Source organism: Macaca mulatta, chromosome 5 (assembly GCF_049350105.2).
Source record: "Macaca mulatta isolate MMU2019108-1 chromosome 5, T2T-MMU8v2.0, whole genome shotgun sequence".
Classification (NCBI taxonomy): Eukaryota; Metazoa; Chordata; class Mammalia; order Primates; family Cercopithecidae; genus Macaca; species Macaca mulatta.
In genome coordinates this window covers 194,490,973-194,517,222 of record NC_133410.1, presented here as the reverse complement: position 1 = coordinate 194,517,222, position 26,250 = coordinate 194,490,973, and the positions used below count along the sequence as shown (strand labels likewise).

The 26,250-nt window shown below is 40.8% G+C and overlaps 1 protein-coding gene across 3 annotated transcripts; it reads right to left on the bottom strand.

Moving 5' to 3' along the window:
* Positions 1-448: 448 nt before the first annotated feature.
* TLR3 (toll like receptor 3) lies at positions 449-25,725 on the bottom strand. 3 transcript variants are annotated; one of them, XM_028847940.2, is made up of 6 exons: positions 25,591-25,689; positions 18,553-18,775; positions 10,769-11,216; positions 8,456-8,647; positions 3,299-5,151; positions 449-2,774 (listed from the first exon to the last, which is right to left on the bottom strand). In XM_028847940.2, the coding sequence occupies exons 3-6, from the start codon at positions 11,207-11,209 to the stop codon at positions 2,546-2,548; spliced, it is 2,715 nt and encodes a 904-aa protein (XP_028703773.2). In that variant the 5' UTR covers positions 11,210-11,216; positions 18,553-18,775; positions 25,591-25,689; the 3' UTR covers positions 449-2,545.
* Between the last annotated feature and the right edge of the window lie 525 nt (positions 25,726-26,250).

Genomic DNA, 26,250 nt, shown 5'->3' with positions numbered 1-26,250 from the left:
GCAAGAAATACCCTCTTCATTTGCATAGGGTGCACACCAAGTAAATAACTTTGTAACTTCACTTCAGCCTCTTCGTTTACATAGGGCGTACACCAAGTAACCAATGGAAGCCTCTAGAGAGTATTTAAACCCCAGAAAATTCTGTAACCCGGTTTTTGAGCTGCTTGCTCGGGCTGCTCCCACCCTGCGTGGTATGCTTTCGTTTTCAGTAAATCTCTGCTTTTGTTGCCTCCTTCTTTGTGCATTTTGTCCAATTCTTTGTTCAAAGCAGCAAGAACCTGGACACCCTCTACCAGCAACGTATCAATATATTAAATATAGATATTATATATTAAATATCATTGAAATGTGACATATTAAGCAACTTGATATATTGACTAATTAACAATAATGATTTATTTAAAATATCTTATGAATAGTTGAGAATATTGATAACACACAAAGCATATAAGAAAAGCAGAAGCTGTGATTTTTATTTTATAATGCCAAAATAAAACAGGATTATCGCACAGTTAAAAAGCAAATCTTAACTAAAATGCTGAAAAGCAGTGTCTCAGCTGTCAGGTTGGCAAATAACATGAAAGTGATAATTAGTCCTCCACACATTCACAGTGTTGGCCGACTAGAGACTCTTCAGAACCAGCGGCACAGTGGATATGTCTCATCCAGGGTCATGGAAATCAGCCTTGAGAATAATGACTTATTGGGGGCCGGTCGCGGTGGCTCAAGCTTGTAATCCCAGCACTTTGGGAGGCCGAGACGGGTGGATCACGAGGTCAGGAGATCAAGACCATCCTGGCTAACCCGGTGAAACCCTGTCTCTACTAAAAAATGCAAAAAAAAAAAAAAAAACAACTAGCCGGGCAAGGTGGCGGGCGCCTGTAGTCCCAGCTACTCAGGAGGCTGAGGCAGGAGAATGGCATGAACCCAAGAGGCGGAGCTTGCAGTGAGCGGAGATCGCGCCACTGCACTCCAGCCTGGGCCACAGAGCGAGACTCCGTCTCAAAAAAAAAAGAAAAAGAAAAAGAGAATAATGACTTATTTAAATCAAAGTTCCAAAATGTGACATCTCAAATGCTCCTTGAATTCAGCAGACAAGTGAACATTTCAGGTATAGAAATTAACTCAGACTTATAATTTCAGGTTTCTCTTTAAATACTGGAACTATAACTATTTCAAAAAGCTATTCAGGTCTATTTCCAATAATCAGACTCTCTTTTATTGTAAAACTGAAAACTTTTTTGTTGTATTGTAAAACAAACATAAAAAGGCCGGGCATGGTGGCTCATGCCTGTAATCCTAGCACTCTGGGAGGCCAAGGCGGGTGGATCACCTGAGGTCAGGTGTTTGAGACCAGCCTGGCCAACATGGCGAAACCCCATCTCTACTAAAAATACAAAAATTAGCCAGGCATGGTGGCATGTGCCTGTAATCCCAGCTACTTGGTGGCTGAGGCAGGAGAATAGTTTGAACCCAGAAGGTGGAGATTGCAGTGGGCGGAGATTGGGCCCCTGCACTCCAGCCCGGGCGACAGAGCCAGACTCCATCTCAAAAACAAACCAACGAATAAAAAACAAACAAAAAAATAAAAATAGTCTTTCTAGATAAGGACTACCTTATACATGGCATATTATTTTATGGTAAAATAATACATTCCTGTGAATATATTATACAGTGATCATCATCACTAATTATATAGGAATATCTACGATGCTATTTATTATCATAATTTTCAAGATCAGGAGTCAAAAAATCCCAGTGAGCCCAAGTGATTTCGCCAGTGCCATCTCCTGAGTCTGTAACCATGGGAGGAAGGTTGTTTCCACAAAGCCAGTTACTGATTAGCCTTCAGAAAGCAAGCCTGCCCACAATACTCTTAGTAGGAGAATTGTTTCTACCCTCCCACAGCAGAAACTCGTATCTCAGGAAAATACAAGTCAATATTCATTCAAGTAATCATCTCATTAATGAAAATGAATTGCAAATGTTTTCTGCCCTTGGGTATGCATATTAAAAAATATTTAACATTTGACGAAATCAATACTGAGACAAGTACTTACTAAAATACAAAGTGTTTCCATTGAAAAAATACTGTAATTAAACTTGTTAAAAATATGGGTATATATTTTACTCTTTTACAAAGGAAATAGCATTATACCCATTGAAACAATTATCTTTCTTTTAAGTGTATCCAAAAAACGAAAAGATCATCACAAACCCTAATGTAACTCTAACTTTTCTAAAAATGAGAAATGTTTTAAAACTCCTTAAGTTGTCACAGACTCAGTGGTGGATCGTGTATTTATCAGTAGAGAATGTTCTTATGTGCTTCTGTGTTTATTTTGGGTAAAATTTAGTCAGTTGTCAAAAATAGGCCTGAAATAAGGAGATACATTTTCCTAGAAGAGATATAATCGTGATAGAATATAATCACTTACAAATATGAATAAACAAATTATAACACCTTTATGGAAAACTTAAATTGGCCATGGAACTTTTTAAATAGAGAAAGTTTCTCCTTTGCTAATTGAATATTTAAATAAATTTAATGTACTGAGTTTTTGGATCCAAGTGCTACTTGCAGTTTATGATGAAAGGCACCTATCCGTTCTTTCTGAACTGGCCAGTTCAAGATGCAGTGAGATTTAAACATTCCTCTTCGCAAACAGAGTGCATGGTTCAGTTTATAATCTGGAATCTCCTCAAGGAAAATCAATATAATGGAATCCAGATTTTGTTCAATAGCTTGTTGAACGGCATGATGTACCTTGAATCTAAGTAAAGAAAGGTATCGAAGAATTAATACACAGTTCTTAACAGCCAGAATCACTACTATTTAAAATAGTCTGTAACAGAGTTTAAGCTGTTACTGAAACTCAGGGGTTTTTTTTCTTAATTTTGTTTTTAAAATTCTTTGAGTTGAGCAATATTGGTAATATTTAAAAGTTTAATTGAAGCCGGGTGTGGTGGCTCACGCCTGGAATCCCAGCACTTTGGGAGGCAGGTGGGCAGATCACCTGAGGCCAGGAGTTCAAGACCAGCCTGGCCAACATGGGGAAACCCCATCTCTATTAAAAATACAAAAATTAGCCAGGCATGGGGGCACACACCTGTAATCCCAGCTACTCGAGAAGCTGAGGCAGGAGAATTACTTGAACCCGGGAAGTGGAGGATGCAGTGACCTGAGATCATACCACTGCACTCCAGCCTGGGCAACAGGGTGGGACTCCATCCAAAAAAAAAAAAAAGTTTAATTGAAAAGCAAGTACACACTTAAAATTTCACAATGTTTACCTACCTTTTGCATAATGGGTCTTTTAATAGATGGTGTGTTATAATAAAAATAATTTTTCTGCTTCTTTTGATGCTGTTAACAATTGCTTCCAGTTCAAAAACACCTGCCTCAAAGTCCCTTTCTTCCAGACAAAATTTGAGAGATTGGTCTTCCTTTTCCATTGAAGAGAAATGTTCCCAGACCCAATCCTTATCTTTATGGGCGTGAATTATATATGCTGCATATTCAAACTGTTCTGTCTGTCTGTCTATTTCTTTGAAACCAAGAACTCGATGTACTGAAACATTCCAGTAAAAAGATATCCTCCAGCCCTCAAAGTGGATGAGAAGTACAACAAAGATAAAAATCAACAGGATACTGGTATTGATAATGAAAAAGAGTTCAAAGGGGGCACTGTCTTTGCAGGATGATGTATCAAAAAGTCTCACTGGGAACCCATGATAGTGGGGTGGAGTGTTGCAAAGGTAGTGGCTTGACAGCTCAGGGATGTTGGCGTGGGTCTTGTTAATCCAATTAACAAACCAGGCAATACTTTCACATGTGCAATCAAAGGGATTAAAGCGCATATCTAAGTTACTCAGGTTCCTGAAAGCTGGCCCGAAAACCTTCTTCTCAACTGATGTTATGAGATTCTTCTGAAGGTTCAATGACTTTAGAGACACCTGATTATCAAAGACAGACGCTGGAAGTGTGTTTAAATTATTCAATCCTAAATCAATGATCTTTAGTTCAGATAAATCCTTGAAGACCTCAACTGGGATCTCGTCAAAGCCATTAGACTCCAAGTTAAGGATGTGGAGGTGAGACAGACCCTTTAGGAAATAAACAGGACCACCAGGGTTTGCGTGTTTCCAGAGCCGTGCTAAGTTGTTATGCTGCAAATCCAGAATTTCTAGTTTCTCAAGACCTTCCAACATGTCATCATTTATGTTGGCTATGTTGTTGTTGCTTAGATCCAGAATGGTCAGGTTACCAAGAGGCTGGAATGGTGAAGGAGAGCAATCCACATTTTTAAGGGCCACCCTTCGGAGCATCAGTCTTTGAAGGCTTCGGACCAAGGCAAAGGAGTTCTTAGTCAGTTGCAGGTACTTGTTGTAGGAAAGATAGATTTCGAAAATATTTTCTAGACCACTCCATTCCTGGCCTGTGAGTTCTTGCCCAATTTCATTAAGGCCCAAGTCAAGTACTTCTAGGTGGCCCAACCAAGAGAAGGCACCACTCTCTATTTTTGAGATTTTATTCTTGGTTAGGTTGAGTATGTGTAAGGGAGAATGAGCAAGTGATACAAATGTTTCATTTGTCAAAGTTTGCAAACTTGTAAAGGAGTTGGATAGACTTAAGTATTTCAGGTTTATCAATCCTGTGAACATATTGCTTTTTATGCCTGAAATATCATTATCTTCCATGTTAAGGTGCTCCAAACATGTTAGCCACCGAAAAGAAAAATCATCAATCTTGGGGAGCGAAGCAAGGGAAATACTTTGTTTAGTAAAAGACCGTTTCAAATTCAGGTACCGCACATTGAAAAGCCCGTGCAAAGAGTGAGAGAGCAAATGCTGTATATTATTATACTCCAGGAAGAAATATTCTAGATGTGGAAGCCAAACAAAGGAATCGTTACCAATCACATTTAAGTTGTTGTGGGAAAGATCGAGCATAGTGAGGTTTGTCCACTTTAGTCCCAAGAAAGTTGTATTGCTGGTGGTGGACAGCTGGCTGTTACTCAGAGACAGATTCCGAATGCTTGTGTTTGCTAATTCCAAACATAGCTTCTCTGTGAGGCGGGGACCCAGCTGGACATTGTTCAGAAAGAGGCCCAATAATCTTCCAATTGCGTGAAAACACCCTGGAGAAAACTAAAGGTAGAAAAAAAGAGGTTAACAATCAAAAGCACAGACTCTGTAAGGTTGTTGAAAAGCTTAGATGCAGTTCTGTTTTTTTTGTTTTTGTTTTTGTTTTCTTTTTTTCCTGAAATGGAGTCTCACTCTGTCATCCAGGCTAGAGTGCAGTGGAGCCATCTTAGCTCACCGCAACCTCCGCCTCCCGAGTTCAAGCAATTCTCCTTCCTCAGCCTCCTGAGTTGCTGGCATTACAGGCGCCAGCCACCACGCCCAGCTAATTTTGTATTTTTAGTAGAGACGGGGTTTCACCCTGTTGGCCAGGCTGGTCTCGAACTCCTGACCTTGTGATCCACCCGCCTTGGCCTCCCAAAGTGCTGGGATTATAGGCATGAGCCACTGCGCCCGACTCAATGCAGTTCTTTACTCCATTTCTAGTCACCCTTCACCACATCCTGTGGGCAGAGCATTTCTCCCCCTTCCTCTAATGCACGAGTCCTTCCTTACAGCGCCCACCTCTTGCTCCAACCTCTGACTCCCCTGGCCACTGGCTAGCTTCTGCTCAGCATTCACAGCCTCAGCTTAAATGCCACCTTTTCAAGGAGCCTTCTCTGACCTTCCAGTCCAGGATCAATCTCCTGGTACTTTTTCTTTATCACCATGAGAACAATTGCAATGAATAAACTGCTCATGAAGTCACTCATAGACTGCCATGAAGTCACTCTTTTCTTTTCTTTTCTTTTCTTTTTGAGACAGGGTTTTGCTCTGTCCCCCAGGCTGCAGTGCAGTGGTGCGATCTCAGCTCCCTGCAACCCCCGCCTCCTGGGTTCAAGCGATTCTCCTGCCTCAGCCTCCTGAGTAGCTAAGATTAGAGGCGACTGCCACCACGCCTGGCTAATTTTTTTGTATTCTTAGTAAAGACGGGATTTCACCATGCTGGCCAGGCTGGTCTTGAACTCCTGACCTCATGATCCACCCCCATCTCGACTTCCCAAAGTGCTGGGATTACAGGCGTGAGCCACTGCGCCCAGCCTGGCGGGGCTCTGATTTGTAATGTGTCACTTGGGGGACAGTAGGACTAATGGAAAAAAAGAGAAGTGTAGAAGAAAGGGTGCTTTATCATCAACAAATGAGTTAAAATGCAAAGCCGAAAATTATGAAATTAAGTATGATAAATCTACATGATAGCACTATTTTACAGGCAGTAAAATTTAGCTTTGGAATGATTCTTAATTGTATGGGAGATGTTCATGATATCATATTAAATCTAAAGAGCAGGAGACATCATGATCTTTGGTGGGCGATATAGCATAACTGTTAGGAGCAGGGCCTCCAGTCCCAGCAAGCCAGAAACCCAGCTCTGTCCCAGGTGGATCCTGTGGGGCCTGAGATATGTCACGTTAACTTTCTTCATCTCAGTTTTCTTTTGTGAAAATGACAATTAAGAATAAGTTGATTAGGCCGGATGCGGTGGCTCACGCCTGTAATTCCAGCAGTTTGGGAGGCCAAGGCAGGCGGATCGCCTGAGGTCAGGAGTTCGAGACAGCCTGGCCAACACGGTGAAACCCCGTCTCTACTAAAAATACAAAAATTAGCCAGGCGTGGTGGTGGGCACCTGTAATCCCAGCTACTCGGGAGGCTGAGACAGGAGAATAGCTTGAACCTGGGAGTTGGAGGTTGCAGTGAGTCCAAATCGTGCCATTGCACTCCAGCCTGGGCAACAAAGAGTGAAACTCAGTCTCAAAAAATAAAAGAAAAGAAACTAAGAATAAGTTGATTAAAACTACTATATATATAAAATATTTTTTAAAATTTATCACAGTACTTGACACACAGTTAAGTGCCTTAAGGATTTAAAAAACAGTATGAATTTCAGTACAGTAAGAATTTAAGCTGTTGTTTTTCCTTATAATTATTTGGAGAAAAGCCAGGGATAAATGTACCCAAATGCTAACCGTGGTTGTTTCTGACTATGGACATTTGAGTGATTTTTTTTTTAATCACCCCTTATTATTATTGTTTCTCATTTATTGATATATTTAATACCATTACTATAATAAATGTCTTAATCATAGAAAATGCTGTTTAAAAAAATAAAATGAATAGCTTGCACAAAACATCTTAATATCTCAGGATAAATTTGTACGCCATTTATTTTTATGTCTGAAAATGAATAGAGTTGTAAGGAAGGATTTCCAGTAGTCTTGTAGCCTGGAACAAAATGAGTGTAAAATACAGACAACCTGTATATGAAAATGCGGAATCCTATTTAGGGAAAAGGAGTCAGTCGACAGGACCGAGAGAAAGCAAGAGAGCAGGTAAGTTCTTTCTTTCTTCATGATCCAGGACACATAGCCCTCCTGTGCGAATAACTGGCAGTCTTCCCGTGCCCAGCTATGCCCAGGGCCCTGCGAGTTAGCCCACTGCGACCTGGGCGCTGTCCGTGCCGCACAGAGCCCTCTTCAGCATAAACAACATCCTGTAAAATCCCCAGCAAGCCTTTGTTTCTTTGCAGTCAGCTTCGCTTGCCGAAATGCCCGTTGCCTTCTCGCAATGTAGTTTCCTACTTTCACTAATGAACATGCCTTTCTCCACCTACAACTGTCTCGGTAAATTCTTTTACCCCTGTGCCACCCGTCCAGATAGTTGTTGCTCCCCCGTGACAGCAAATGATTAGCCTGAAGATCATGATTCCAAAAAGAGACAGTCCTGTCAGTTATTTAAGCTGACTTCATTGTAGGAAGGTTTTTATAACAACACAGTGCTGCTTGTCATTTCCTGAGCCCTGCCTATGCCAGACACGGTCCTAAATTCTTTACCACACAGTCCTGTGAGGTAGAGTCATTATCACGCCCGTTTGAAAGATGGGAGGCTGGAGAGGGAGAACTTGAATAACTTGCCTGATAACACGATGGTTAAAAGACAAAGCCCAGAGACCAGGCCAGCTAACCCAACTGTGAACCTGGGGCTCTTGACCATCGTACTCTTTTATTAATAATTCTTTCAGAGAGTTTGTGTGACAGAGAGCACTATTTCCACTTTGCAAGGGAGGACACAGACTCAGGGAGGTTAAGGATGTTCCCAAGGTCATGGCACAGGGGTTCCACCCGGTACTGCAGGACTGCAGAGTCCCATCTCCCAACCTCTCCTGGGGCTGCCTGAGCTCTCACGAGGGTGGCACCAATGCCCCCAAGCAGTAGGTGTGAAGGAATGCTGGAAGACAGGCAAAGGCTAGAGAACAACAGATTCCTGTGTCTGTGACACAGATAGGGACTACCCACCTTAAAGGCAGAATGCAAAATAATTTTAGCTTACTTCTTACCTCTTTAATTTGATTCGATGACAACTCTAACTTTTTTAAAGATGAATTGGCAAGGATACCAAGTTCTTCACTTTTTAGCGCTTGGATTTTATTGTTTGATAATAGAAGCTCTTGGAGATTTTCCAGCTGAACCTGAGTTCCTAATTTTGTAGATGACAAGCCATTATGAGACAGATCTAATGTGATTAAATTCTGAAGGGAAAAAACAATAAGCATATGTTAGAGTCTTGGTGTCAAAAACAGTTCTTTTAAATGTAAGTACATCTTAAAAATATTTCAACAACAAAATCAACACCTCTGTATCATTCTGTAGAATACTAACAGTAAGCATAAGAAAAAATATTTGTTCTGATTAATCTTTGTTATGTTATAATCTTTGTGATGGTTACCCTTGAAACCATTGTAGGAAGGATTTTATTTCTTACTTCAAGAATCATTTTATTTCTCTTACCAAAATAAGAAGGATTTAAGCTTACTTATGATATAAGGAACCTTGCTAATTTATAAACTTATTTTTAATAACCATTTACTCATGATGCAAGGATTTTCACGTGGCTTATCAAACACAGTGTCATGCATTCACCTTGAAAATAAGTATCAGAAAAAAGAACAGAATGTTTTCTTAAAAAACATGAGTAGAATTTTGCCATCTATGAAATTTTAAATAGATTTTTATACTGAGAAAGATTCATAGTTATATAAATTTTGGATCATGACTAGTACAGAATATTAACTTTTGTTTGCTTGTCAGTACTGTGGGATGTTTTATTACCCTTTGCTACTTTTGAATATGTACGCTTCAAATTCAGGCAAAAGGTAAGGAAAAGCTGATGATACCAGTTAAGGCAAAATCTAATGTAATCTCTATTAACGAGAAGCAAGTTTTTTAATTTAAGTCTTTACAAAAATAACATTTTACAATGACTTCTCTAGCAAGATTTTGAGGCCTTTGTATTTGAAGATATTTCATCCACATTAGACTCTAAGAAGACTCAAGAGAAGATTTAAAATAGCCAGGGAGCAAATCACTTTATGTTTCACAGCATATTTACATTTGTAGACTATTCTTGGCATCTGAGGAAGAGCAATGCTCAATTTTTTGTAAGGCCATAAAATGAAGTAACTTGAAAATCACTTTGGTTAAAGAAAAACACTTAATAATTGCCTCAGATTTAGAAACAATAGCTTGCGTTTTGTTTGTTTGTTTGTTGTTTTCTGGTGCGCTAAAGCATTGTAGGGTGAATATGGTTAACTATGATTTATTGTATATTTTTTAAAAGCTAGAAGAGGGTATTTTGAATGTTCACAACACAAATGAGAAACATTTGAGATGATGGATATGATAATCACCCTGATTTAATCATTACACATTGTATACACATATTGAAAGATCTGCATTCTAGATCTCATAAATATGTACAATTATTAAATGTCAACTAAAAAGAAAAGAAAAAAAACAAACTAAAATTCAAGCAAAGTGTTGAAAAGAAAAAGGTAGCTGTCATTGAAAAAGTGACACCACTATTGAACAAGACATTGAAATAGCCATTGAGGAGATTTCTTAAACCAGGAGTAGGTAATTTTTAGTTGAACAATTCACTTGATCATTGTATCAATTTGTTAATTTTTTTTTTTTTTTTTTTTTGAGACGGAGTCTCGCTCTGTCGCCCAGGCTGGAGTGCAGTGGCCGGATCTCAGGTCACTGCAAGCTCCACCTCCCGGGTTCACGCCATTCTCCTGCCTCAGCCTCCCAAGTAGCTGGGACTACAGGCGCCCACCACCTCGCCCGGCTATTTTTTTGTATTTTTTTAGTAGAGACGGGGTTTCACCGTGTTAGCCAGGATGGTCTCGATCTCCTGACCTCGTGATCCACCCGTCTCGGCCTCCCAAAGTGCTGGGATTACAGGCTTGAGCCACCGCGCCCGGCCCAATTTGTTAATTTTATTTAAGTCAAACTTTGGACTCTAGACTTTTTTCATGACTTCACATACTAAATCAGCAGCACTGAAAGTTCAGTGTCCATGTTCTTATGGGATATTCTGATTCTTCTCTGTTCATTACTTCTACCTCTTGCATCTAAGTTCTGTTTCTAATGGGAAAAAGCGAGAGAGGCAAACATTGAAAATTAAGGATGAAACTGATTTAAGAGTACATTTTCTCTTTTGGAAGCATTTTCTATTATAATGGCAATATTTGTGGCAAATTGGATTAGATCAAATTTCTTCCTTTTTCTTACTTTGATGTTTAGATAGTAAGTCTAAGGATGGATAAGTGACTTTAAAACATTAGTAACAATAGACGTTTTCATCTTACCTTCTGCTTTACAAAGGGATTATTTTTAATTTTCTGGATTGAGTTGGACATGAGATGGAGTTCCGTCAAATTCGTGCAGAAGGCAAAAGTTTTATCGGAAAGTTGAGATAGCTCATTGTGCTGGAGGTTCAAAACTTTTAACATGGGAAGTTTTTGGCACAATTCTGGCTCCAGTTTTGAGATGGAGTTAAATCCTACATCCAAGATAGTTAGTTGGCTATATCTTGTAAAATTGGCAGCTGGTAATCTTCTGAGTTGATTATGGGTAAGATTCAACACTGTTATGTTTGTGGGGAGATCATTGGGTACCTGAGTTAACTTCAGGTGGCTGCAGTCAGCAACTTCTTGGCTAACAGTGCATTTGTTGGTGGAGGATGCACACAGCATCCCAAAGGGCAAAAGTCCCCACCAAAAGTAGGTATAAGGCAAAGTCTGTCTCATGATTCTGCTGTATAGAAGAAACATTAAAATGTATGAGCAAAATTAATAGCAGATGACTTTCAAATGCATTGGTATATTCCTTGTAAAATATACCACCAAAATATGACTATGTATATTATGACTCATACTCTTATGCCCTACAAGTGCATATTATACAAGTAATACATAAAATAGAAACATTTCAAACAGTACAGAAAGGTAAAAAACAAAACATCCAAACTTCCTTCCCATCCTTCACCTTGATCCCAGTTGCAGCGGCAGTGTCTCTCTTTTGATAGGTTCTATCTGTAATTCTCATGATTACCTCCATAAACTTAATATTCTTGCCCTTCTATTTCTTCATTTACTGATTTCACTATAAAGATAAGGAATTTAATTGTATTTTTCCTTCATTCTCTTCACTTCTCTTTAGTTAATTTTGTTTGTTTGTTTTTGTTTTTGTTTTGTTTTGTTTTGTTTTTGAGACAGAGTCTCGCTCTGTCACCAGGCTGGAGTGCAATGGCGCGATCTCAGCTCACTGCAATCTCCACCTCCGGGGTTCAAGCGATTCTCCTGCCTCAGCCTCCCAAGTAGCTGGGATTACAGGCGCCCGCCACCACTCCCGGCTAATTTTTTGTATTTTTAATAGAGACGAGGTTTCACCATGTTGGCCAGGATGCTCTCCATCCCTTGACTTCGTGATCTGCCCACTTCAGCCTCCCAAAGTGCTGGGATTACAGGTGTGAGCCACCGTGCCCAGCCAGTTAATTTTTATTTTATTTAAAATAAATAAGTACATTTTTCTCCACATTTCTTCCATTCTTACATTTCCTAAAACTGTCAGCTATAACATTGCTTGACATTGTCAAGATGTGAAATGTTAGCATGTTATCCTGAAACTCTGATTACATATGAGGTCCTTGGCCTACATCAATCCAGAAAATCTAAAGTCAGTAAATATCATTTACAATTTTAAAAATTATTTGTGTTTATTTATTTATTTTTAGAGACAAGGTCTCACTCTGTTGCCCAGGCTAGAGTACAGTGGTGCTATCACGGCTCACTGCAGCCTCCAACTCCCGGGCTCAAGGGCTCCTCCCACCACAGCCTCCCAAGTAGCTGGGACTACAGGCATGTACCACCACACCCAGCTAATTTTTTTATTATTTTTTAAAATTTTACAGAGAGATAGGGTCTCGCTGTGTTGCCCAGGCTGGTCTCAAACTTTTGACATCAAGTGATCCTCCAGCCTTGGCTTCATAAAATGCCAGGATTACAGGCATGAGCCAAAGTGCCCAGCCTCAATTTTACAATCATATAAATTTTGCAATCATATAAATAAATATTCACTGCAGATCATAATGTAACTGAAAAATTCTTATCACCTACTAATGTAGCTGTCATAGTATCATAGTGCAATGCATTCCTCACATGTATATAGTGATGCTGGTGTAAACAAACCTACTATACTACTAGTTATATAAAATATAGCACACACAATTATGTACAGTGCATAATAGTTGATGATAATAAATGAATATGTTACTGATTTATGTATTTACTATACTTTTTGTCATAATTTTAGAATGTCCTTCTACTTATTTTTTTTTTTTAAGTTAAGTGTAAAACAGCCTCAGACAGGTCCTTCAGGAGGGATTCCAGAAGAAGGCACTGTTCTCATAGGAGATGACAGGTCCATGCATGTTGTGGCCCCTGAAGACCTTCCAGTGGGACACGACGTGGTGGAAGGCAGTGACATTGAAGATCCTGACTCTGAGCGGGCCTAGGCTAATGTGTGTGTTTCTGTCTTTGTTTTTAACAAAAACGTTTAAAAAGTTAAAAAAAAAAAAGAAGAAAATTAAAAGTAGAAAAAAGCTTATAAAATAAGAATATAAAGAAAGAAAATACTTTTGTATAGGTGTACAATGTGTTTGTTTTAAACCAAGCATTATTACAAGAGTCAAAAAGTTTTGAAAAATTAAAACATTTATAAAGTAAAACAGTTATAGTAAGTTAATTATTATTGAAGAAAGTATGATTTTTAAATAGGTTTAGTATAACCTAAGTGTATAGTGTTCATAAAGTCTGCAGTGGTGCACAGCCATGTCCTAGGCCTTCACATTCACTCACCACCCACTCACAGACTCACCCAGAGCCGCTTCCAGTCCTGCAAGCTCCATTTGTGCTAAGTGCCCCTATGGAAGTGCCATTTGTAATCTTTCCTACCACATTTTCACTTACCTTTTCTATGTTTAGATATACAAGTACTTCCCATTGTGTTACAACTGCCTCCAGTATTCAGTGCAGTCACAGGCTGGCTGTCTGATTTTGCAGCCTGGGCGCCACAGGCTGTACTGTCTAGTTTTGTGTAAGCACTCCCTTTGATGTTCCCACAATGCATTTCTCAGAATGTAGCCCCATAATTAAGCAACACGTGACTGTGTTCTATTTCTTTGGGGTAAATTACTAGGATTGGAATGGATGGGCCATTTGGTGAGGCCGTTTGATTTTATGAGAAACTGCCAGATCTTTTGGGAAAGTATCGCACCACCGACTTCCCTGACAACATTTGGTGCCTATTTTTATTTATTTTTAGTCATTCTGGTGAGTATGTAGTGATAGCTAATTATGCTTTTAATTTGCATTTCCCTGCGGACTAATGATATTTAACAATTTTCATGTGCTTATTGTTCATTTATCTTCCCTTATATATTCAAATATTTTGCTCATCTATTCGATTGTTTCCTTTTTATTATTCTGTTGTAGGAATTTTTTACATATCTCAGTATCAGTCCTTTGTCAGATTCCTATTTTGTAAATATTTATTCCCAGTGTGTGGGTTGCCTATTTATTTTGTTACTAATGTCTTCTTAATTATGATGAAGTCTAGCTTATCATTTTCTCTTTAATTTTTATTGTTTCTGTGTCTTCTCTAAGAAACTTCTCCTACTTAGATACTCTCCTCTAAAAAGCTTTATGGTGTTAGCTTTTATGTTAAGGTCTGTGATCTTTCCTAAATTAATTATTGTGTATGCATGAAGTAGGAGTCACGGTATTTTGTGTGTATACCCAGTCAGTTAGACCTTTTTCTTTCGAGATGGAGTCTCGCTCTGTCGCCCAGACTGGAGTGCAGTGGCGCGATCTTGGCTCACTGCAACCTCCACCTCCCAGGTTCAGGTGATTCTCCTGCCTCAACCTCCCGAGTAGCTGGAACTACAGGCACCCGCCACCATGCCCAGCTAATTTTTGTATTTTTAGTAGAGACGGGGTTTCACCATGTTGGCCAGGCTGGTCTTGAACTCCCGACCTCAGGTTATCCACCCGCCTTGGCCTCCCAAAGTGCTGGAATTATAGATGTGAGTCACCGTGCCTGGCCAAGTCAGGCCATTTTTTAAAGAGACTTTCTTTCCCCCACTGGACTGTTCTGTGCCTTCCTTAGAAACCGAATAAATGTTTTAAGTGAGGGTCTATTTCTGGGCTGTCTCCTCTCTTCCACTGAAATATTTGTCAGTTCTTAGGCCAATACCACATTGTTCGGATTACTTTAGCTTTATAACAAGTCTTGAAGTTCAAAGTGCAAACCATCCCATCTTGCTCTTCTTCTAGATTGCTTTTTCTGTGCCATGGTTGATGGAAATTATCCAATGTTGTGTATTCTTTATTATTAATTATTGCTTCTCACTAGAATGTGAAGCTATAATAGTAGAGAACATAGTTCTTATTCCATATGGTGTTGTCTGTGCCTAGAACAACGCCTGCCACTTTGTTGGCTCTGAAGAAATAAATATATGTTGAATACATAGCTGATATGGTTTGGCCCTGTGTCTCCACCCAAATCACATGTCGAATTGTAATCCCCAGTGTTGGAGGTGGGGGCTGGTAGGAGGTGACTGGCTCATGGGGCGGAGTTCTCACAGTTGGTTTAGCACCACCCTCTCGGTACTGTTTTCCTGATAATGAGTGAGTGAATTCTTATGAGATTCAGTCATTTAAAAGTGTGTGGTGGCCAGGTGCAGTGGCTCATGCCTGTAACCCCTGCACTTTGGGAGGCCAAGGCAGGCAGATCACCTGAGATCAGGAGTTCGAGACCAACCTGGCCAACATGGTGTAACCCTGTCTCTACTAAAATACAAAAATTAGCTGGGCATGGTGGCGGGCGCCTGTAATCCCAGCTACTGGGAAGGCTGAGGCAGGAGAATCGCTTGAACTACAGAGGCAGAGGTTGCAGTGAGCCGAGATCCCACCACATGGCACTCCGGCCTAGGCAACAGAGCGAAACTCCGCTCCCGCTCCCCCCAAAATAATAAATAAATAAATAAATAAATAAATAAATAAATAAATAAAGTGTGTGATGCCTTCTCCTTCCCTCTTCTTCCTGCTCTGGCCATGTGAAGGTTCCAGCTCCAGCTTTGCCTTCTGTGATGGGTAAAAGCTCCCTGAGGCTTCCCCAGAAGCAGAGGCTGCCATGCTGCCCGTACAGCTTACAGAACCATCAGCCAGTTAAACCTCTTTCTTTGTAACTGACCGGTCTCAGGTGTTTCTGTAGAGCAGTGTGAGAATGCACTCATACGGTAGTTTTCCACGGGCATTTAATCAGCTCAGGAAAGCCACTCTTATCTCCACACATTGTCACACTTTATTTTGGTGGGATGTGTACCCAATGTGATACTCTCTGGTGTGACCAACAACCTAATTTCAGGTATTTTAAAAAATCAAATACACCCACAAAGTATGGAGATGAAGTAATGGTAATGATATCTAAACAGATATTCCACAAGATCTAAAAGTCATGACACAAAAATTACTCCAGATAAGTTTCAGATAATAAAATTGTCTTAGGTGACTAATCCTAGGAAAACAGAACTAATGTGAGTATTTAGAATTATTCTAATATACTTAAAAATAGTGATTTTACTAGTATTCTAATTTAGTTCTCAGAAACAGAAAAAAAAAACTGGCTTCTATAAACTAGTATTCCCATCTCATGGCTTTTACAATTCTGGCACTAATCATTGTAGAGCTGTGCACATTCTTTATATCCACAGGCCATGAGGAATGCCACAGCCAGGCCAGCAAGGATGCACGTTGCTGACTTGCCCGGGTGCATGAAGAATGCAGGGCTGGCAATGATGCCTCTTGAACGCCAGGGACCAGTTCCCCACCTGCCTCCTCTCTCACAGTCTCCCAAACCTCTCTTCCAGTTCCTTCAGAACTTCCTACCTCTACTTACCAACTCACAGGTAAAGTCCCTACGATACATTCTCCTTGCTTAGGCGAGAGGTACCCCTCTGGTAGGGCTCCGGCTAGAGGTCAGAATTGCTGAGAAGGACTAATCCATTACAAAGCATATCCCTGAATGACTGAAGGACTTTCCCCATCTGAAGACATTTCATCAGTGGGCAAAGCTCGCCTAATGCTAGGCGGGAGAAGTGAAAGAGGAACAGACGTGGAGAGAATCTTATGAAATTTCAGAATTGCAACCATGCACACAAAAATCCTAAAGCCTTCATTTCCAAAGAAAAGAGATCTTGATTAATAAAAAACTTCTCACCAGTAACGTGAACTGTTGCGGGAAGTCAGGGACCCCGAACAGAGGGATCAGCTGAAGCCGCGGCAGAAGAACATAAATTGTAAAGATTTCATGGACATTTATTAGTTCCCCAAATTAATACTTTTATAGTTTCTTACACCTGTCTTTACTGTAATCTCTGAACGTAAATTGTGAAGATTTCATGGACACTTATCACTTCCCCAATCAATACCCTTGTGTTTTCCTATGCCTGTCTTTACCTTAATCTCTTAATCCCGTCATCTTCTTTGTAAACTGAGGAGGATGAATGTCGCCTCAGGACCCTGTGATTGTATCAGCTGCACAAATTGTTTGCAGAGCATGTGTGTTTGAACAATTTGAAATCTGCACATCTTAAAAATAAAAGAACAGGATAGCAGCGATGTTCAGGGAACAAGAGAGGTAACTTTGAACTGGCAGCTGGATGGAACAGAGCTATATTTCTCCTCTTTCATAAGCAAATAGGAGAAATATCGCTGAATTCTTTTTCTCAGCAAGGAACATCCCTGAGAAAGAGAATGCGCCCTGAGGGTAGGCCTTTGAACGGCCCTCTCAAAGCGGGCTTTTATGGTCTTTTACGGTTGAAGCCGAAGGGATTAAATAAGCCCTGGTCTCCTGTAGCGCTCCCACGCTGATTAGGATGAGGAAATTCCTCCCTAATAAATTTTGGTCAGACAGGTTATCTGCTCTCAAACCCTGTTTCCTGATAAGATGTTATCGACGACAAAGCATGCCCGAAACTTCATTAGCAATTTTAATTTCACCCCATCCTGTGGTCCTGTGATCTCGCCCTGCCTCCATTTGCTTTATGATATTTTATTACCTCGTGAAGTATGTGATCTCTGTGACCCACACCCTATTCATGCACTCCCTCCCCTTTTGAAAATCGCTAATAAAAACTTGCTGGTTTTACTGCTGGGGAATATCACGGATCCTGCTGACATGTGATGTCTCCCCTGGACACCCAGCTTTAAATTTCTCTCTCTTGTGCTCTTTCCCTTTATTTCTCAACCCAGCCCAGACACTCAGGAAACAGAAAAGAATCCACGTTAAATATTGGGAGCGGGTTCTCCCGATATCTGGCGCTAACGTGGTCTTTCTTTTTTCCTAAGTGCATGTGGGAACCTGACTCCTTTTGGCAGGTACAGTGAAACGACATCGGCTTGGTTCACAGATACGTGTGTTCGACTCCCTGACGAATGGTGAATAGTCTGTGTATAATCCTGGTTAACTATGGGACACACGGAGTATAAAAATTATACCTATCTCTTCTATATTAAACTCTGGTTAAAACAAGGAATGATTTGGGTGCCCATGGAAAATATGGTCTCTCTATTCAGGGCGGTGGAAAAATACTGTCCTTGGTTTCCTAAAAAAGGAACCGTATATGTAAAAGTATTGGATCTTTTTACAGCATTCCAGGACTTTGTCTCAACAGGGAATTGTGCTCCTGTCACTGCTTGGGATGATTGGGCCTTGGTGAGTGCCATCCTAATACCTCCTCAACTTTTCTCTCACATGGCCTTCGTTATCTGATCAGCCTCTCCATTCAGCTACTCCTCTTCCACCTAAGGATGCTGAAAATTCAACGTCTAACTCTGGTGACTTTGGCTTAACGTTACCCCTTGATGATCTTACTTCTTTTCACGAAGAGCAAGTACTTGCAGCTCCCGTGGCCGTGGCCTTGACTCACTCAGCCCAGGACCATAGATATGCTAATTCGTCCCTCTTCAAACCTTTGCAGCATTTGTCTCTAGGTGTCACCTAATGGCTCCGGGACCAAACTACAATTTACCTGTAATTCCTCAGGCCTTCTCCTATCCACTTCAGCCCCTCACCCTCCTGTCGTTTCAGTTCCTCAACTGGTCACGTTGCCATCCCCTCAGCCTGCTTCTTTGTATGGTTCTTCGCACATGGACGCCAGCAATCACCGGTATACTTCTGCTTCTTCTACTCCTTCAATTCCCCTTTCTCACACTCTCATTCTGGTCTGCGTCGATATGCGCCGCTCAATTTTACTTAAAAAAAAAAAAATTTAAGGATGCGTGTACTCAGTACGGTCCTACTTCTCCTTAGGTTAAAATGGTATTGCAAACTTTTTGTACAGAGGTCGCTTTGCTTCCTTTAGACTGGGACATTTTGACAAAAGCTGTTCTGACCCCATCTCAGCATTTACAATTTCGTACTTGGTGGTCAGAGGAGGCCTGTCTGCAGGCTCAGCTATATTAACTAATGGCATTCTAGTTACTCAGGCTCAGCTCACAGGCTCCGATCGTTTCTCTGATACTTATGCCCAATCAGGCTTTGAAAAACTGTAGACTTTAACTCAATTGGTTTCTGAACAGTTACAGCTTAAAAATGTGGAACCCTCTCTTTCCCCCTGGAATTCTCCTGTGTTTCCACTAAAAAAGAAATCAGGCATGTGGCAGATGGTAACCGACTTAAGGGCCATTAACGCTGTAATGAAACCTATGGGGTCCGTCCAGCCCGGCATGCCTGCCCCTGCTTCAATACCTAAACATTGGCCTCTTATAGTCACTGATCTTAAAGATTGGTTTTTTCATATTGCTTTACATGAATCGGATTGTGAAAAAATTGCTTTTACTGTATCATCTATCAATAATAAGGAGCCTGCAGCTCGTTATCAATGGAAAGTACTTCCTCAAGGAATCCTGAATAGCCCGACAATCTGCCAGCTTTATGTTGGACGGGTGCTGTCACCGGTTCGAGCCCAATTTCCCCAGGCCTATATTCTTCATTATATTGATGATATTTTAATTGGTGCCCCCACTGATAAAGAATTAATTGACTGTTATCAAATTTTGAGCCGCCGTGTTACTGAGGCTGGATTACACACCGCCCAGGATAAAATTCAACAGACCACTCCTGTTCAATATTTAGAAATGATGGTCAAATAAACAATGCATCCAACCTCAAAAAAATTCAAATTAGGAGAAATTCCTTAAAAACTTTAAATGACTTCCAAAAACTTTTGGGTAACATTAATTATTTAAGACCTACTTTAGGCATTCCAACCTATGCACTGTTGAACTTGTTTTCTACTCTGCGGGGAAAGTCCCATTTCCACAGTCCCAGGACTTTGACCCCTGAGGCTTCACTAGAACTGGAATCCGCAGAGGAAAGAATCCAGACCGCCCAGTTATCTAGAGGACAGCCGTTTCAGCTTCTGGTTTTCGCTTCATTACACTCCCCTACTGGACTAACAGTTCGAAATAATGATTTAGTGGAGTGATGTTTTCTTCCTCATTCTGTGTCAAAAACTTTGTCTGTCTATCTGGACCAAACTGCCGTAATAATTGGCCAGGCTTGGTGTACAATACTTCAAATTTCTGTATTTGATCCGAATTTAATTGTAGTTCCTTTAAATCGGCTCAAAGTTCAGGCTGCCTTTCAACATTCAGCACTGTGGCAAATTCACTTGGCTGATTTTATTGGTGTTATTAACAATCATTATCCAAAAAACGAACTGTTTGATTTTATAAAAATGACATCTTGGTTGGTCCTTCGACTAACCAAAGATCAGCCCATTCCTGAGGCTGTTGCAGTGTTCACCGATGGCTCCAGCAATGGTAATGCTAGCTATGTAGGTCCTACAGACAAGCTTATTCCTACTTCTTATATTTCTGCTCAAAAGGCAGAGTTAATTGCTGTGATTACTGCCTTACAGGATTTCCCAAAATCTATAAATATTGTCTTTAATTCTACTTAACATGGGAAAGAGGATGTGCTTGGGTTTCACCAGATCATCAAACAAAACCCACAGAGAAAAGACGTCTGTGTCAGAGATTGCCCTCAGACGTGGTGAGATCTGTGCCAACTTCTTAGAAGCTGTCATGCCAAATCACAATGGGTCTAATTCAATCCTCTCTGATGGCAATGGAGACTCATCTAACTAATCCCACTTCTAATTACCTTTCTTTTTCTCCTTACAAACCTAAAAATCTCTCCATTTCTATTAGCCTAAAAATAACATCCCTCTGTTTTTCTCTTCCTCCTTCAGCACTCAATCTCGCTTATAATGGGTTTTATTTAATGATTCTCCTCTTTATACTTTCTGTCTCTCCAGTTTCCTCTCACACTGATTTACCTGCTACACATAATCATTCTTATTGGGCTTATGTGCCTTTTCCTCCACTTACTCGACCTCTCACCTGGATGGACGCTCCTGCGGAAATCTGCACTAACGACAGTGTGTGGATGCCTGGAGCTACAGATGACCGTTGCCCCGCTCAACCAGGAGAAGAAGGCACTGCTTTTAATGTTACCAGGGGTTACAAATAACCACCTCTGTGCCTCGGACACGCACCTGGTTGTATTCATCTAGAAACTCAAGTGTGGGCTGCTTATCTTCCGGAGAGATCAGTTACAGAGGAACCGGGACATTTGGTCTCTGGCCGCTCCCTTTCTCCTTTAAAACAAATGAAAGCGGGAGTAATGGGAGATGCTCCATACTTGCAATACAAACCTGCAGGAAAACCATGCCCTAAAAATTTTGAGGGCCCATCTAAAACTTTAATTTGGGAAGACTGTGGTAACTCACATGCAGTAATATTTAAAAATGACTCATATGGTTTAGTAATAGACTGGGCACCAAAGGGCTGTTTAAAAAACCATTGCTCCTCTGGTGGAAGGGAATGCCTGGAGGCTACTTATTTTATTTCTTATTGGGAGAATGAGAATCATCCTTCTACTTTGCATAGGAGGTTCAGCTCATTCTTTCCCGTAAAATGGGAAGATAAAGGCATTATCCTCCCCGCCGCGCCAAGGCCTCGTATGATACTCCCCATTCTGAGCCCAGAACACCCAGAACTTTGGAAATTGGCTATTGCTATGTCTGGACTGTGAGTATGGGAAGGGGAAACTATTCTGTCTGTTGTACCCACTACTGCCCCCATCTCTCAGTATCAACGTAGATCCAGACATTCTGCTTTACTTACCTCCAGCCTGACTATTCCCATACAGAGTTGTGTTAAGCCTCCTTACATGCTGTTAGTGGGAAATATAAAAATTTGGACAAACAATCAAACTGTCCAATGCATTAATTGTCATTTGTACACTTGTATTAACTCCCATTTTGACTCCAGGAAAAGTGTAATGTTGGTTCGAGCTCGAGAAGGAATCTGGATTCCGGTAACTTTGCCCAGACCTTGGGAATCCTCTCCCTCGATGCATTTAATTAATGAAGTGTTACAGCAAATTCTAAAAAGATCTAAGAGATTTGTTTTCACTATAATCACTGTGATCATTACAGTCACTGCACTGGCCACCACTGCCGGAATGGCGTTACATCAATCTATTCAAACAGCTTATTTTGTTAATAATTAGCAAGCCAATTCCACCCAAATGTGGAATTCTCAACAAGGCATTGATCAAAAATTGGCTAATCAAATTAATGATTTAAGACCGTCTGTTATTTGGCTTGGAGATCGGGTAGTGAGTCTCGAACATCACTTGCAAATGCAGTGCGACTGGAATACTTCTGATTTCTGTATCACCCCATATTCCTATAATGAGACTGATCATTCATGGGAAATGGTCCAGGGACACCTTCTGGGAAGGGAAGATAATTTATCATTGGACATAACTAAATTAAAGAAACAAATTTTTGAAGCCTCTCAAGCTCACTTATCCATTGTGCCGGGAGCTGAGGCCTTAGATCAGGTGGTGAAAAATCTTTACGGATTGAACCCCATGACTTGGATCAAGTCTACTGGGGGCTCTACTGTGGTGAAGTTTGGAATTATGTTTCTCTGTTTAATCGGCTTGTTTTCAGTGTGCCGGGCCAGTCAAAGAATCCTGCGTCAAAATCGAGAGAACGAACAAGCCTTCATCACCAAGGCACATTTATGTAAAAAGAAAGGGAGAGATGTTGTGGGAAGTCAGGGACCCCGAACGGAGGGACCGGCTGAAGCCACAGCGGAAGAACATAAATTGTGAAGATTTCATGGACATTTATTAGTTCCCCAAATTAATACTTTTATAATTTCCTATACCTGTCTTTACTGTAATCTCTGAACATAAATTGTGAAGATTTCATGGACACTTATCACTTCCCCAGTCAATACCCTTGTGTTTTCCTATGCCTGTCTTTACTTTAATCTCTTAATTGCATCATCTTTTTCATAAGCTGAGGAGGATGAATGTCGCCTCAGGACCCTGTGATTGTATCAACTGCACAAATTGTTTGTAGAACACATGTGTTTGAACAATATGAAATCTGGGCATCTTAAAAAAAAAATAGAACAGGATAACAGCGATGTTCAGGGAACAAGAGAGGTAACTTTGAACTCGCCGCAGGTGAGCTGGGCGGAACAGAGCTATATTTCTCCTCTTTCATAAGCAAATAGGAGAAATATCGCTGAATTCTTTTTCTCAGCAAGGAACATCCCTGAGAAAGAGAATGCACTCTGAAGGTAGGCCTATAGACGGCCCCTTTGGAAGCGTGTGCTGTCTTTTATGGTCGAAGCCGAAGGGATGAAACAAGCCCCAGTCTCCTGTAGCGCTCCCAGGCTGATTAGGATGAGGAAAATTCCCGCCTAATAAATTGTGGTCAGACAGGTTATCTGCTCTCAAACCCTGTTTCCTGATAAGATGTTATCGACGACAATGTGTGCCCGAATTTTCATTAGCAATTTTAATTTTGCCCCATCCTGTGGTCCTGTGATCTCGCCCTGCCTCCATTTGCTTTGTGATATTTTATTACCTTGTGAAGCATGTGATCTCTGTGACCCACACCCTATTCATGCACTCCCTCCCCTTTTGAAAATCGCTAATAAAAGCTTGCTGGTTTTACGGCTCAGGGAGCATCACGGATCCTGCCGACATGGGATGTCTCCCCTGGACACCCAGCTTTAAATTTCTCTCTCTTGTGCTCTTTCCCTTTATTTCTCAACCCAGCCGAGACACTTGGGAAATAGAAAAGAACCCAGGTTAAACATCAGGAGCAGGTTCTCCCAATAATGAACCACTGGAAAACAATAGAGATAAGCTTTCCAAACATTTAGAGAAAATTATTTTGAATTTAAAATTTCATATCCAGGCAAGGGGTATAGTGGCTCATCCCTGAAATCCCAGCACTTCAGAAGGGGTAGGCGGAAGGATACTTGAGACCAGGAGTTCAAGACTAGCCTGGGCAACATAGTGAGACCCCATATCTACACACACACACACACACACACACACACACAAAATTAGAAATTAGCCAAGTGTGGTGGCACAAGCCTGTAGTTCCAGCTACTTTGGAGGCTGAGGCAGGAGGATCGCTTGAGCCCCGGAGGTTAAGGCTGCAATGAATCATGATCACACCACTGCACTCCAGCCTGGGCAACAGAGCAAGATCCTCTCTCTAAAAAACAAGAAAATTACCTTTGGCCAGGCCAAAAAAATTACCTGTGGCTCATGCCTGGAATCCCATCACTTTAGGAAGCTGAGGCTGGAGGATCCCTTGAGCCCAGGAGTTTGGGACCAGCCTGGGCAACATAGGGAAACCTCATCTCCACCAAAAAGTTTTTAAAAATTAGCTGGGCATAGTGGTTCGCACCTGTGGTCCCAGCTACTCGGGACACTGAGGTGTGAGAATTGCTTGAGCCAGGGAGGTCAAGGCTGCAGTGAGCCACAATCATGCCACTGTACTTTAGCCTGGGCAACACAGCGAGACCATGTCTCTAAATCAATAAATGAAATGAAATGAAATAAAATAAAAAAAAATTTCACATCCACCTGAATAACTAAAGAAAAAGGTACGAGTATTTTGAGATATGCAAAAATGCAGTAAGTTCATAGCCATATGATCTGTATGAAAACGTTATTCCAGGACATGCTTCGGTAAAACAAGCAAAAATGCAGTTAAAGGATGAAATGAGAGTGAAGAAAAAGTTGCTGTTGAATGAGATCTAACAGAAATAAAGAAAATGAAGAAGCAATGAAAAAGAGTCTCACTTGGCCTTAGAATATTTGGCCTTGGAAATATTTTGTAAGGGCACATGGAATTCACATTCTTCGTCCAAGTGAGAGACAATGTTGCCTAATGGTTAGGACATGGGGTCTGGAGCCAGACTACCTGGAGTTAACCACTATTCATAGTTTGATTTGTAAACTTTGCAACCTTTGTATTAGGTTAATACATAGGCACGCCCCTGTGCAGACACATACCAGCACATAATCATCGGTAAACCTGGGAGCCAACTTGCTGAAGCCAACTCCATTTTTGCCCAAGTGCCCACAATTGCCAATGCCAGTTTCTGATCTTCCTGCACACCTGAACATCTTTCCACTTCCCCGTTTCTTCCATTATCCTTCGTGAGGTGAAAGAAAGCCATTTACTTACTCCTAGGCACACCTGAATGTTCTCTCCTATGCAAGACACTGTCACACAATGCCAGCTGCTGTCTCCCCTCCTGCCAATAAAACTAACAAAAGGGGACACGCTCTTTTAACATCTTGGAGTTTTGTTTCTTTAAGGTAAAGTGTGATTTGTTAAAAAGGTGTTGCAAAATGATTTCCATAGCTTCCCTAATGTGTTTTTTCCAGGTACAGAATGCTACAGAGGAAAAAAATTAAATACTGCATAAATATATGATCAAATTAACCAGATACTGGTGCTTTTACTTGTATTCTGAGTTATACCCTTCTCCCAAGCCCATGTCATCTCCCGGTTCTTCCACTTTCCTTCCTGAATGATTCTGACTAGATTTCAAGCACCAGATCCAAGAAAGACCAAAGAAGGTTAAAACCATACACATTCTACTAACGAATTCTACTCAGCAAGAGAGACCCTGCCCAGTAAGAACGTGAAATGAACACCTTCACTTACTTGGATGACTGCTGGCCATTCCTTTTTTCTTTAGTCCAAATCCAGACATTTCATCAGGGAAATGTGTGGCAAATAGGCGGCACTCTCGAAAGTGAAAGTAAAGCTTGAAAAAAATGCTTTTATGTTTGGTGCATTCCAGGAAAGGCAAAGGGGGAAAACAAAAACAATCTCCGACACCTCAGAGAGGTGTTTCAAACTGCTTCGAGAAACATCTTGTTTTTATTTTATTTTAACTTTTTTAAAGCTGAGATCCTTGGATTTCATTAAAAGGGTCACAGATTTAGCAACAGCTGAAGTCGAAAGTGGGGACCTCACCATTTGATGTGGATGGGTCTGGACCTCTACAAGTTAACGAATAACAGTGAATCCCTCGATTTTCTGCTAGACTCATGCAAAGCTGTCAGAATTGGGTAGTGTATGGTCACAGGGACAGAAAAAAAAATTCCTAATCAAAGCTAAAGTACTTTCACTTCTTCTGTCTGGCTTTTATCTCTTTGCAACGCTGTAAAATAACACTGCAGAAGTTAACCTCTTGTCCCAGGAAGAAACTGAGTTTCACAGCAAAGGAAGAGCCGATCATGGCAGAGCCGAGAGGCAGTCCCATTCCTGCTGATCCACTTTTCAATGGTCAAACGCGTTAGGGAACAAATCAGTATGCCC